Here is a 12,348-nt window from a genome sequence, read left to right as displayed (position 1 = left end):
AGGTATACCAACATGCCTGGAACATTGTGTCCATATGACTCCAGAGATCCACCCTTTGGAAGCCCAGTGCTACAATAAGATATAAAGATATCAACAACCGAGAAATTTCAGTTATAATATTCTGTTTTGGATCTGTATTTATTCATACCACATTTCAATAACTATGTGTTGAGCATCTGGTAGGATGAATTAGATGAGACTCTTTTCCAGAAGGAGCTCAGATCAGAGATGCGTGCAGATAAATAAAGAGGCAGTCATAATACAGTGGAGGCATTACCATCCATCCATTTGATGTGCACTCTTGAGTGATATTATGTGCCAAGTTCTCTGCTAAATCCTGAATATACTGGTGATGCTCTGCCTTCATGTAGCTTAAAGTCCAGAGGAGGCCATAGGCCCTTCACAAGTAAATGAATAAGTAAATAAGTCTACAGTGACCACACAAGATATGGGGGGAAAAACAAAAACGAACAGAATGAGATGATAGAATATGAGGGAAACCACGTTTAGGTAAGGTGGTCATGATGATGAAGGGACAGTTCAGATCGGAGGGATAAAAGGGAGCCCACCGTGTGAAGAGCAGGAGGGAAGAACACTCTAGGCTAAGGGACCGACGTGCCTGAAGGCCTTGAAGAGAAGGCTGAGGAATTGATATGAGGCCATAGTGGGTAAGGTGAGGCTGGAGATGAAGGCCGGGTCTGCATCACCGAGGGCCTTATAAACCAGGGTAAGAAGCTGATTTTGTCCAATGGGAAGTGCTTAGCCATCGCAGAATTCTAAGCAAGGAAATAATGTGATCAGTGTTACCAAGATAATCGCTTCATTACGAAGCCAGAGAGACAGATTTTCCTCTCAAACCCCCAACCTAGGTGATAAGGGCAGGTGACATTTTCGCAGTACTCCTCCTTTCCTGATTAAGGCTGGGATTGGAGACTGAGGCAGGGAGCTGAGGGAGGTGGGTTCAGTATAGTTTGCCCTATGTGCATGTGCAGCGAAAGGAGCAGGGGTCCAAGCATGGCTGGCAGAAGATGGTATCAAAGATGAGCCTGGAATGATGATTGACGAAGGCAGTTAAAGAAGGCAAGGAAGAGAATTCTGGGCAAACAGGGGCAGAACAGGCAGACATCCAGAGGTGTATTATGAACATTAAAAGTAGGTTAGTGCAGGTACAGCATGGTGTGTGCAGGGGTGAGGTGGGACGAGGAGTTGAGAGCATGTATGTAACAGAGTGCAATGTAGGGAAAGCTAGGTGATGACGAACATCTCATGCCAGGAGTGGGAGTTTTTGCTTTATCTTGAGGACGATGGGGAGGAGCCACTGAAAAGTGTCAATAAAGGTGGACATCATAATCAGAGTTGCATTTTAGACAAAGCACCCAGGAAGGCGTGCAGAAAACCTAGTTAGAGGGGGCGAGATTTCAAGAGGGGCTCTAAGTTAGGGGGCCAAAGCTCCAACCCAGGCCTTTGAAGATGGCTTGAATAAAGTAGAAATAGTTGAGCTGGAGAAAGGTATGGTGGGTAGAAAATATTTAAGATAATATATTGGCAGGTCCTAGTGAGAAATTAAATTGGGGAGCTAAGGGAGACAGAGGAGTCAAAAAGGATACCCACTTGGCTCTGCACCCAAATGGTTGCTTGAGCAATGGCGTACGTGAGATTGGTTTTGATTAGCTTAAGAGACACAGAGGGAAAAGCGAGTATTCCAGAAAAGACGATGTGTGTCATACTGTATGTTTTTTGTTGAAGTCCCTTTGGACACCCACGAGGAAGCATTTGATAGGCAGTTGGATGTTTGACTTGGAACTCTTGAGAGATAAATGAGCAGGAACTAAGGGCATATATTTGGGAGTCCTCAGCCCTGGATGGTAACTGGAGCCATGGGAGAAGGAAGAGATCACACAAGGGTATATAGAGAGTGTGAAGGGGGACACGGATAGATCTCTGGAAGACTGCATATATTTAAGGGACAAGCAAAGGAATAGAGCCAGCTGGAGAGGAGGCAGGAAAGCCAAAAGAATATAGGAAACAAGGGAAAGAGAACAAATGAGTAAGACATGGTCAAGTGGTTCCAAATGTGGAAGAGAATTCAAGTAAAATAAAGGGAGAAAATGGTCCATCGGAGTCAGCAACAAAGAGGGTATTGTTCCTCACGGAGGGACCGGTTTCAGTAGAATAGAGGAGACAGAATACATATTGTGGTGGGTCAGGGAGTGAAGACCTGGAGAGAAACAGTATAGAAGCTTCTTTCCCAAGACTTTTTCTTACGCTTGGAAAAGGCACAGTACCTTTTGTTGGACCATCTATTCTGACTTTTGATTTGAAAGTATGGTCACCATACTTCTGAGCAACCTGTGAATCCACAGAATTAAATGATTTATGGAGAGAAAGAGGAGAGGAGAGATTCCAGAGGTGCTTTCTATATATTTACCATCGTAAGCAATAATGTCTGGAAAAAAATTTAAAAATAAAAGACTTTTCCCTGACTCTCGGATTATTTTTTTTTCAAAGCTGGAAATCAATTTTCTGTGATGGGAAAGGAGAAGGAACTGTTTATCGATCATCTACCATTTTATAGTGCTCAGAAATCTATAGTTAATATCATAGGAGCCTCTAATATAAAAGTATTAGCTCTTATTGCAAAAAAAGTGAACTAGGCTTGGAAAAGTTTCTTGTACCTGATCACCCAGCTGGTACACGGTGAAGTCACTTTGCGATTGTTCAAACTGTATTTTCTTCATTGCGATGGTACTAGGACAGCAAGAATTTCTTTCTCTGAGACGGGATATATGAGCCTGGATTTCACAAGAGGAAGGGAGAATAATCTGCTTGGAACAGTTCATCTGTGATTCCTGAGCTGAAAGAGGGCAGACCGCCATTTGAGAAGGAATTGATAAAACATACAAAATGAATCAAAGCCAGACCCCCTCCCACAAAAAAAAAAAAAAAAGGCATCATGCAAGGTTAAAATTATGTGAATAATGATGTGCATTCGTTATTTTAATGTTTTCCAAGTGCATTTCATTTTGAATGATATACTCAGATAGCACACGTGGTAAGGTATAATTGGAAAAATATGCGGGAGAAGGGCTGCATTCAAAGAATAAACATACAGCTGTGAGGAGGTTAGGAGTCAAAGGGGTAAGCATATGCCCCGGCCCCCAGGGATCTCATTAGTTCATGAGTGACCGTATATGTAGAGGCTAAATGAATCTCACTGTTTGCAAAGACCTCCAGTAAATGAGACAATGACGAATCAATAGTAATTAGGCCTATAGGTTCTTATTGACCCAGATGTCTGAAACCAAATGCCCTGCTCTGAGATTCCTTGAGAGGCAAATGAAAACATTTATAGAGATGTCCTTCTTTAAAAAAAAAAAAAAAATCTCTTTAAGTGCAGTAGTGATGCTGTTCTGAAGAAGAATGTTGCTACAATTAGTGCAAACTCTTGACTTCTGGCCGGAAGGGATGTTCACATGGCCCTTGTTGTTAGCGTGGTTTCTGTTGGACCAGGAGCAGAGAAGTAGAAAACCAGGATGTGATTCTCTTCTATCGGATAGATGGTCCAGGCCCTGTTCTCATCCATGGAGGCCTTGAAGCAGCAGTTCTCAACCTGTGGGTTGCGACACCGGCGGGGGTCGAACGACCTAAACACAGGGTCGCCTAAAGCCATTGGAAATACATATTTCGACCCCCGCCGGAGTCGCGACCCACAGGTTGGGAACCGCTGCCTTGAAGGATTATTTCTTTCCTAACACTGTCCTGGAATCGTGCTAAAACAGAGTTTGAATGTGGGACTTTGACAAATCATTTCTGACCTGGAATACAAAAAACACAGGGATTCAGAACCACACGAAGAAGGGTTCGAGTTTGGACTTGGCCAGGTGTCTTCACCTCTCTGCACCTCCCCCTGCACAGGGTTATTAATGGAGCTCTCCTCACTGGGCCGTGGCAGAATGCCTGGTGCGCACTCCGGGACTGCAGCTGATGACAGGGTGGTTGGTGACCACATCGTCCTCCTCCTAATGTGGCCTAAGGCAGATTTTTATAGGTGGGAATGAGGTGTCACAGCAAGAGGCAAAAAGATCACCTGGTAGGTCGGGCCACTGTTGCCTCCACTCAGCATACACACGCACACACTATACTCACTTGTGCCCTTCCAGAGACCACTTTTGCTTTTCTACCTTTTCTATATTGAAGTTCCACTTAGAAGCCACTGCTCTGCTCATTTCTGATTTAGACAACTTTTAGAAACTTCATGGGGCCTTGGGAATACTCACAGTGTCACCAAACTGGAACTCAAAATCTCTGAACTGTCCTCCTAAAACATTTTAAAAGTGTAAATAATAAATCTCATCCAGGATATTGGATACCAACCTCCCTTGGACAGTGAGTTCCTATACTTTTTTCTCTACTATTATTCAAGCCATGTTTTTCACCGTAAAAGTTCTCATTCCAAGGATACCAGTGGGAAGTGACATGGATGCCAACCTCTGATAAACCCACTTTCTTCCAGCATTGTTGGTTCAAGACTTTGAGAAGGAGGTACCTCTAAAGAGAGGACGTTAGCAACTTTAATCTTTGTGACATGCAGTGAAATTAAAGTTATGTCGTTGTAAAATATGGGAAGACTAAAGTTGGGGGGGGTAGGTCACTGGCTAGGTCACTCAGCTGGGACAGGGAGAACCCAGGACTGCCTCCCAAGTCCATTCTCTCCATCCCCTTAATGCCTAAGAGAGGTAGTCCGAGTCCCTTGTTCTCTGCGTGAAGAAACTGAGGCTCAAAAAAAGAGAAAGAACTAGCATGATGCCATTTGGTGGGTTAGGAGAGAAACCAAGTCTCCTAATCCCTGATCCTAACTGCATTTACTCTGTCCTATCACCTCCCTCAGCAAATTCCTATCCTGAGTCTGGGAACGTGTATCTGTGTCCATTCGTCATTTCATCATTATTATTACAATTAGGAACACTGATTTTAAAAAATCCTTTGCACATGTACAGTATTATGCAGTTTACAAAATACTGTATGTTCACATGCATAATCTCTTTTGATCTCTACAATAACCCTATGAGGTAAGTTGGACAGGGAGTATGTATCTGGTTTTACAGATGCAGAGAAAGTTTGAATAAGTTTCTTGTGATTACACACCTACGAGGGGAAAAGCCATTCCTGGATCCGGTACCTCTGATTCCAAACCTTAGCACTTTTCGTTAACACATACCATCTTTTCTGGTGATAGTACAGTGGTTTCAAAGTACAGTGTGCGGGCTGTTATGGGTTTGGGGTAGTTTCTTTGCTGAAGCTTTTGGGACTCTGCTTGCTTTCTGGCTCTGATGTGGAAGTACAAATGGTTTCTTTCTGCAGAACAATTTGCTCCCCGACCCTACCCCCCTTTTAAAAATAAAATCTACTTCTCTTCCAGATGCCAGAGTGTATATGCATATTTGAACAGTCACCTGGATCTGATTAAGAAGGCTCAGCCTGTGGGTTTCCTCACTGTTGATTTACATGTTTGGCCAGATTTCCATGGCAACCGGTCTCCCTTAGCAGATCTGACACTAAAGGGCATGGTAAGTGACAGCCAGTCCTTGCACAAAGGTGAAGGCGGGCCAAAGGGCTACACAGTTTAAAAGAAGCAAAGTGAAGAGAAAGGAAAAGAGGGAACTTAAACAAAACAGACCAGCAGGCCACTGGCTCCTTGCAGATGCGTTGCTGTTCGGAAAGTTCTGGGTGCTCCCAGCATGGTCTACTGAAGGTTCTCATTGTTTCTGAGCAATCTGTGGAGCGTCAAAAGCAGAATTTCTTACATTTAGCTACTGCTGCCTCTTTGTCCCATGGAGTGGCTGGAAGTCATGAGCCCCGGCCTGTGTAATGTTTGTGTTTACATCAGTTTGAAGAGCTGTGTTTCTATCCCCACCCCAGGCCACTGGGGAGGTGGGAAATATCAATACTACCACCCATGGTCTCACTTGCCACAGCCACACACCTGCCCAGGCTTTGCAGGTCAGGACTGTTCAGAGTCCATGTGCATATTATTAGGATTTCAGATGGAACTGTGGCAAAAGTAAAATGCAATTAGTAACAAGTTGGTGGATACATTTGGCTCTTAGTGACTTTAGGGTCCCTTTCGATTTAGAGATTCTGGGCTCTCCTGGAGGGCCAGGATGAACTTGGGGGAAGAGCTCATAACCGCCTAAGCCAAGATATAAGATGTTGGTGGCTAGGTGAGTTAGGTGGCTGAGAGGAGTAAAGATGTCTGAGGATGGATGAAGCATGTGAAGGCCAGAGAAGGAGAGTTAAGCTTCAGTTCCCAGAGGCAAGGAGAGGCCAAAAATAATAAAATAAGCCGTGGATCCAGACGAGGAAGATGTTAGAAAGCTGAGAAGTGGAGTGGCAGGTAGATGAAGACGAGTTCAGAGTGAAGGCGGGGAGCGGTGCACGGCGCATGCACCATGTGCCCTGCTGACTTGAAGAACTTTAAGATTCAGAATTCCGAGGTTTGTAACTGATTTCATTGAGATTGTTTTAAATAGTTTTATGATACCAGCAAGAAGACCTGATCTTTATTTTCATTACCTTGTTGACATAATCAATTTCTGCTAATAAAAGGGAGTCAAGGTGACAAGAGTTATGTCTGTCTGGAGTCCATGAAGTGTTCCCACAACAAAAAATAATGAGCTTGGCCTCTTTATTTGGCCTGTGGAAGCCGGAGGGGACTGTCTGCAGAGGGCCATGTGGACACGGGCTGCAGCTAGAGATCCGGGCTTTCAGATAACTGTCTCTCTGGGTGTAAACAGAGGCTCGAGGAAGAACACATTCTATGTGGGTACAAAAATGTATGTCTTAATTAAAGACAAATATCTGAAACCAAATACATCAGACATTTAAAATGCTAAAGAAGTTAAGAGGCCAAACAAAGCAGGGTTTTACTGTAAAATGATCATGGATCTGGAATCCTCCCCTTGGGGCCCTTCCCCTGCAAACCTTTGTCTCCCCAGTTTCAACACCCAGCATGACAGATGCCGTGGCTTCTAGTGCCTTGTGTCTGTTTCTTAAAATCAAGCTTGACATCAGCATCATGAGGATATTCTCATAAAGGGAGCCCAAATGCAGCCTGTAATTCCAAAGGAGTCAGTGGGGTTTTCTGAACAATGTCTGCCTCATTTGCCTAAGTCCGTACTTACCAAAGGAGATTTCTTGCATAGGAAAATATGCCTGATAATATCCAAAATCCTGATATATTTAGTTATTAAAAATGTCCTGTTTTATAAATATACTTTATTTATCACCTGATATTTTTTAGCAATGCTGTCCTTTCATAACTGCCCTTGTGTTAGGCTTACATTTGAAAAGCTGTCACTCCGTGAGTTTACATCACAACATAGGAAGGTGATCTAGATAAGAGAGAAAGAAGGAAATTCTGGGCTAAAAATTTACCTCCAAACCTCTTCCTCTAGCACACTGTTTATTTGGTCCCCACTATGTGCCAATCACTGATGTAGGTACAGTTATATGCAACAAGTCCTCCATTCATGGTGTATGTTTCCAGGGGGCAAAGTGGAGTGCTTGATAAAATGTATACAGAGCAACTAGAATCATCAAGATAATCCCAGTAGAGCGAAAACCATGTATGATTTCTTCTTTTGGCTTCTGAAACCTTTTCCTAGGCACATGCTAAGTATTTACTGTGGACTTATTGATCATTTATAGTCAACATAGAAATAATAAAGAGATCATTGTTGTCTTTAGAAAAATAATACATATGAATGTTATGCTAATACTCAATGGATTAGTTGCTATTCTTAATATTTATATGATAAGTATTTAATGCCAATATTAATGTCCAGGTAAATTAAGAGAAGAGGTTCCCATTTTTGTTGTGATAGTGAGCACTTTTGTTCATCAATAAATTATTATAACAAACACAGGCCCTGTTATAGGTGGTGGGGGAATATAAGAGTAACTGGCCATAATTCCAGCCATTGGGAATATTACTTTCTTAGGGGATGGTAGTATGTAAACAGACAATAGAGATACTGGGTCAAGCTCCAGGTGCCACTCAGGGTCCAGGGCTCCCTAATTAGGTAGAAGATGATTGCCCAGCTTGGTCTCAGTAGTCCGGTAGGAGGCAATGGGGAAGAGGGTTTGGGCCCAGGGCAGTCACAGTTTATGCAGTGTTCTTGGGGGAGGAACGTTAGTGCCATGTGAATGGCTATAATTTGGGCTCCTTGTATTGTTGTCTTACCTCAAATATTAGGTGGCAGCTAGCATTTTATCTTGGTAGTAAGAATAGAACATGTTTTCTCAGAAAACCCCTGGGCACTCGCGATGCCCCTTCTGCTTCAGCAGTGTTGCCCTCTACCAGTTCTTTTTTTTTTTTTTTTTTTTATTTTTCTGAAGCTGGAAACGGAGAGAGACAGTCAGACAGACTCCCGCATGCGCCCGACCAGGATCCACCCGGCACGCCCACCAGGGGCGACGCTCTGCCCACCAGGGGGCAATGCTCTGCCCCTCCGGGGCGTCACTCTGCCGCGACCAGAGCCACTCTAGCGCCTGGGGCAGAGGCCAAGGAGCCATCCCCAGCACCTGGGCCATCTTTGCTCCAATGGAGCCTCGGCTGCGGGAGGGGAAGAAAGAGACAGAGAGGAAAGAGAGGGAGAGGGATGGAGAAGCAGATGGGCGCTTCTCCTGTGTGCCCTGGCCGGGAATCGAACCTGGGACTTCTACACGCCAGGCCGACGCTCTACCACTGAGCCAACCGGCCAGGGCCCCTCTACCAGTTCTTTACACTCACCTCGATGGCATCCACCCATCACTGAGTGCATATTGATCACCTGCTAGGAGCAGCAAGGGAAAAAGAAACTGTACCTGTCCCAAGTGCCCATGACAGTGGGGAAGGTAATTATTGTTCTGCGTGAGTGCATGGATGTGTGTGTGTGTGTGTTTGTGTGTACATAATCATTGCACAGTGTAACCCCTGTGATACAGACATCTATGCAAGCTGAAGGAGGTGCTCAGTAAATATCTGACTTTGAAACTTTTTAAAGTGGCACTCGGCCAGCAAACCCTCATGCAACCTTTCTTTACTTCATTTGAAAATGACTGTGAAGATGCAGAAGGAGCATAAACTCATGCTGGCTTTGACAATTAAGATGACATTCAAATACAAAGACTAGAATTGACATTCTCAGGAAGAATCTCAGGGTGATTTTTCCAGAATCTAGAAGCTTGATATGTTTGATAAGCATATATGATATACAGAAAAAAACAAAACAGAACACCAGCCTCATAGGAGTTTGGACCTCTCTACCTCCTGCTCTGCTCCCTTGCTTAAAAATGCAAGGCCCCTTTAAGGCTAAAAACAGGGCAGTCATCCCTATACTCTGCTGCTGTGGTTAGGGTTTTTTGTTTTGTTTTGTTTTTTTGGAAGCGGCAATGAGTTTAATTTCCCAGAACTCTTCCACAACCCAAATCTTATCTTCCCCTTCAGTTCAATCCATTAGAAAACTGCCAGCCCAAGAGGCCAACAGGGCAGGAAGTCTGATTTAGGATAAATGGCGATGCCCTGCCTTCTGGGTAAAGCTGTTAACAGGGCAGGGACAGGAAAACCCTGTGTATTTGGTGGAGGGGTGTAGTTTTGCACGTCTACTGTCTATTCTAGGATTAGAAAGTCAGGCAGTAGTGCCTACCTCTTGCCACCAAACTACACAAAATAAAAACTGCTGCCTCTGGGACTTGGCAACTAGCTGTAGATCTGAAAAACCAAATCCAAGTTCCAGTGAGGGGCTGGGAGTAAATCATGTGGACTGGATGCTGGGAAACACTGAATATGTATAACTCTCATTAGAATGAATAAAAACAGTGATAAAGTGAATCCATTAGGGAAAACATGTTGCATACAAAGAAAAAGAAATACCGTTTTAAATACTTAAGGGGAAAGGCCTCTTTAAAATTATTTACTATTGAAACTAAAAGAAAATATTAAAAACTCCTTGTCATATTCAGTAAGATTTTTTTAAAGGCACATCTCTATGAAATACAGCAGAAACTTGTTAGGAAGAAAATGAATTCAAATGAAAAAGGAAATTATAAAAAACAACCAAACATACAATAGCAGAATCAAAACCTGCATTGATGACAATAAAAATCCTAGTTTGTACTGAAGAAAGTAAGATCAGAGCTCTTAGAGATGTAGCATATGTTTTATTTCTTTTTCTTTTTCTTTTCCAAGTGAAAGGAGGGGAGATAGAGAGACAGACTTTTGCATACGCCCTGACCAGGATCCACCCAGCAGCCCCCATCTGAGGCTGATGCTCTGCCCATCTGGGGCCATGCTCTCAACTGAGCTTTTTTGAGCACCTGAAGTGGAGACTGCATGGAGCCATTCTCAGCACCCAAGGCCAATGTGTTCAAACCAATGGAGCCATAGCTGTGGGAGAAGAGAGAGAGAGAGAGAAGGGGGAGGAGTGGAAAAGCAGATGGTCTCTTCTCCTATGTGCCCTGATGACTGGAAATTGAACCCAGGACATCCACACGCCTGGCTGATGCTCTACCACTGAACCAACTGGCCAGAGCCAAGATATAGCATATATTTTTAATTTATTAGAAAAACAGTTTGAGGGTGTGTGCTATGGCTTTTTCACTTTTTAAATTTCAACAATGCCTAGGTCAGAGACAGCACTAAATAATCGCTTATGGTTAAGCGATTATTTTAATCTTTGTTTGTCTGGGGAGGAGTCAATAGTGACCTGCCCAAGGTCAAGAAATAGCAGAGCTTTTATAAAAACATGAATTCTGACTTTTAGGATGCACACCCCCATGAGGCTGCCTTAATTTAGAACTCTGGACTTTGCAAAATGTGTTGAAAACTATATAAAAAAAGAGTCCCGTCAGCCACATCATGCGTGGTTTAATTCTGAACCACACCCCTCAGCTGGGCCCTTGCTCCCCTGTTCTGACCACCAGCCTCCTCACTCTTTCTCCCATTTTTATCCTTTTCCTGGTCCTTGATTAAAGCTCTGACCCTGTGTCTTCTCTGTAATGGTTCTAGTTTCCTTTCTAACCTCCTTGACTCAGACTTCAAAAGTAATCGCCACTCCTGGTTTAACCTGGCTCTAAACTCTTGGACTTTAGGTGCCTACCCTCACAAGTGGGAACAGGGCATAACCCAGGCATCCTTCCATTATGCTTGATAGAATCATTTTCTTTTGTTCTGCTAACAGTTGGCTCCCTGCCATGTGACTAGCTATTTTATTTCTCCTTTGGTGATGCAATATCGACCCACAGAACTAGGCTGAAACGAGATGGAGGTTAGGGGGTGGCAACTTAATATTATGCCTGGACCAAGTAGCCACCTATGTAAATAGTTCTCCTTTCCACTTAATAAATGAGGCGCGGAGAGGTAAGGGCTGCACATGCGATGTTAAAAGAAGCAGAAGCTTGGGTAATAGCAATCAATCACTGTCAAAACGTTTAACACTGGTGATTCCAGGTTCTTTAACACCAAACCAGAACAAAAATGCTTACTTTTAAAGCAGCGATTTTTAACCAGTGTGCCGCAAAAATTTTTAAAAAATGCAATACCTGACTATTTAGTCAGCAGCACTGGTCTCTTTTCCTTTAGATTGTCAAATTGAAAAAAAAACAAAGACGAGTCAACACAACAGTAGCTGTCTGGTATGGATGAATCAAAATTATGCCTATTTTTTGTCAGATTGGCAATTGGCAAAATATATATATTTTTGGTGTAGAATTTTAGTGATTAGTTTACATGTGCCACGAGGAGGAAAAGGTTGGAAATCATTAATTTAAGGTAAAGAAACAGATGATGGTCACACAAACAGAGGAAGCTAAATTCTCACCATCAGGAAAGAGGGCATGTTTTAGTTGCATGCATGTGTGTGGGTGGTGTGATTGTTTCTGTTTTGAATGGTGGGTTGCATAGTTTCACCCCTGTGAAATGGTAAAGAGAGCCCAGATTTTGAAGTCAGACCTGTGCATCCTGGATTGACAATGTATCAGTCACATGACCTTTGCGCTCAGCTCTTTGAGGTCAGTGTGCTTATCAGTAGACAGGAAGGGCACCGTCTCCCTTGCAGCATCATTGTCAGAATCAGATGGGAGCCTGTCACAGTGCACACACAGCCACAGTAAAGGCTTTTGAACCTGTGGCTCCTCCTTAGTGGCTCTTACTTTCATGTTACAAGGTTGCTACCTGGATTCCTTTGAATCCTGAAGGCCTGTTATGAGCCGTCCACCTTAGTCCCAGGACCAACTGGACTCACCAGCCACGGAGGTTGTGACCATAGACAACCAGCTAGAGAAGCGGATCAATCACTTGATCCATCACAG

The 12,348-nt window shown here is 43.5% G+C and overlaps 1 protein-coding gene across 9 annotated transcripts in view; it reads left to right on the top strand.

Annotated features, from left to right (window-relative positions):
- The window catches only part of FGGY (FGGY carbohydrate kinase domain containing), a 456,511-nt gene that overhangs the window by 334,289 nt on the left and 109,874 nt on the right, over positions 1-12,348 (top strand). For all 9 annotated transcript variants that reach the window (XM_066269069.1, XM_066269063.1, XM_066269065.1 and 6 more), the window contains one exon: positions 5,420-5,567. In XM_066269069.1, the coding sequence (XP_066125166.1) occupies positions 5,420-5,567 (148 nt within the window). The remainder of the gene's footprint in view (positions 1-5,419; positions 5,568-12,348) is intronic.

Source organism: Saccopteryx bilineata, chromosome 3 (assembly GCF_036850765.1).
Source record: "Saccopteryx bilineata isolate mSacBil1 chromosome 3, mSacBil1_pri_phased_curated, whole genome shotgun sequence".
In the NCBI taxonomy this organism is placed as follows: Eukaryota; Metazoa; Chordata; class Mammalia; order Chiroptera; family Emballonuridae; genus Saccopteryx; species Saccopteryx bilineata.
This window is presented reverse-complemented; position numbering and strand designations above follow the sequence as displayed.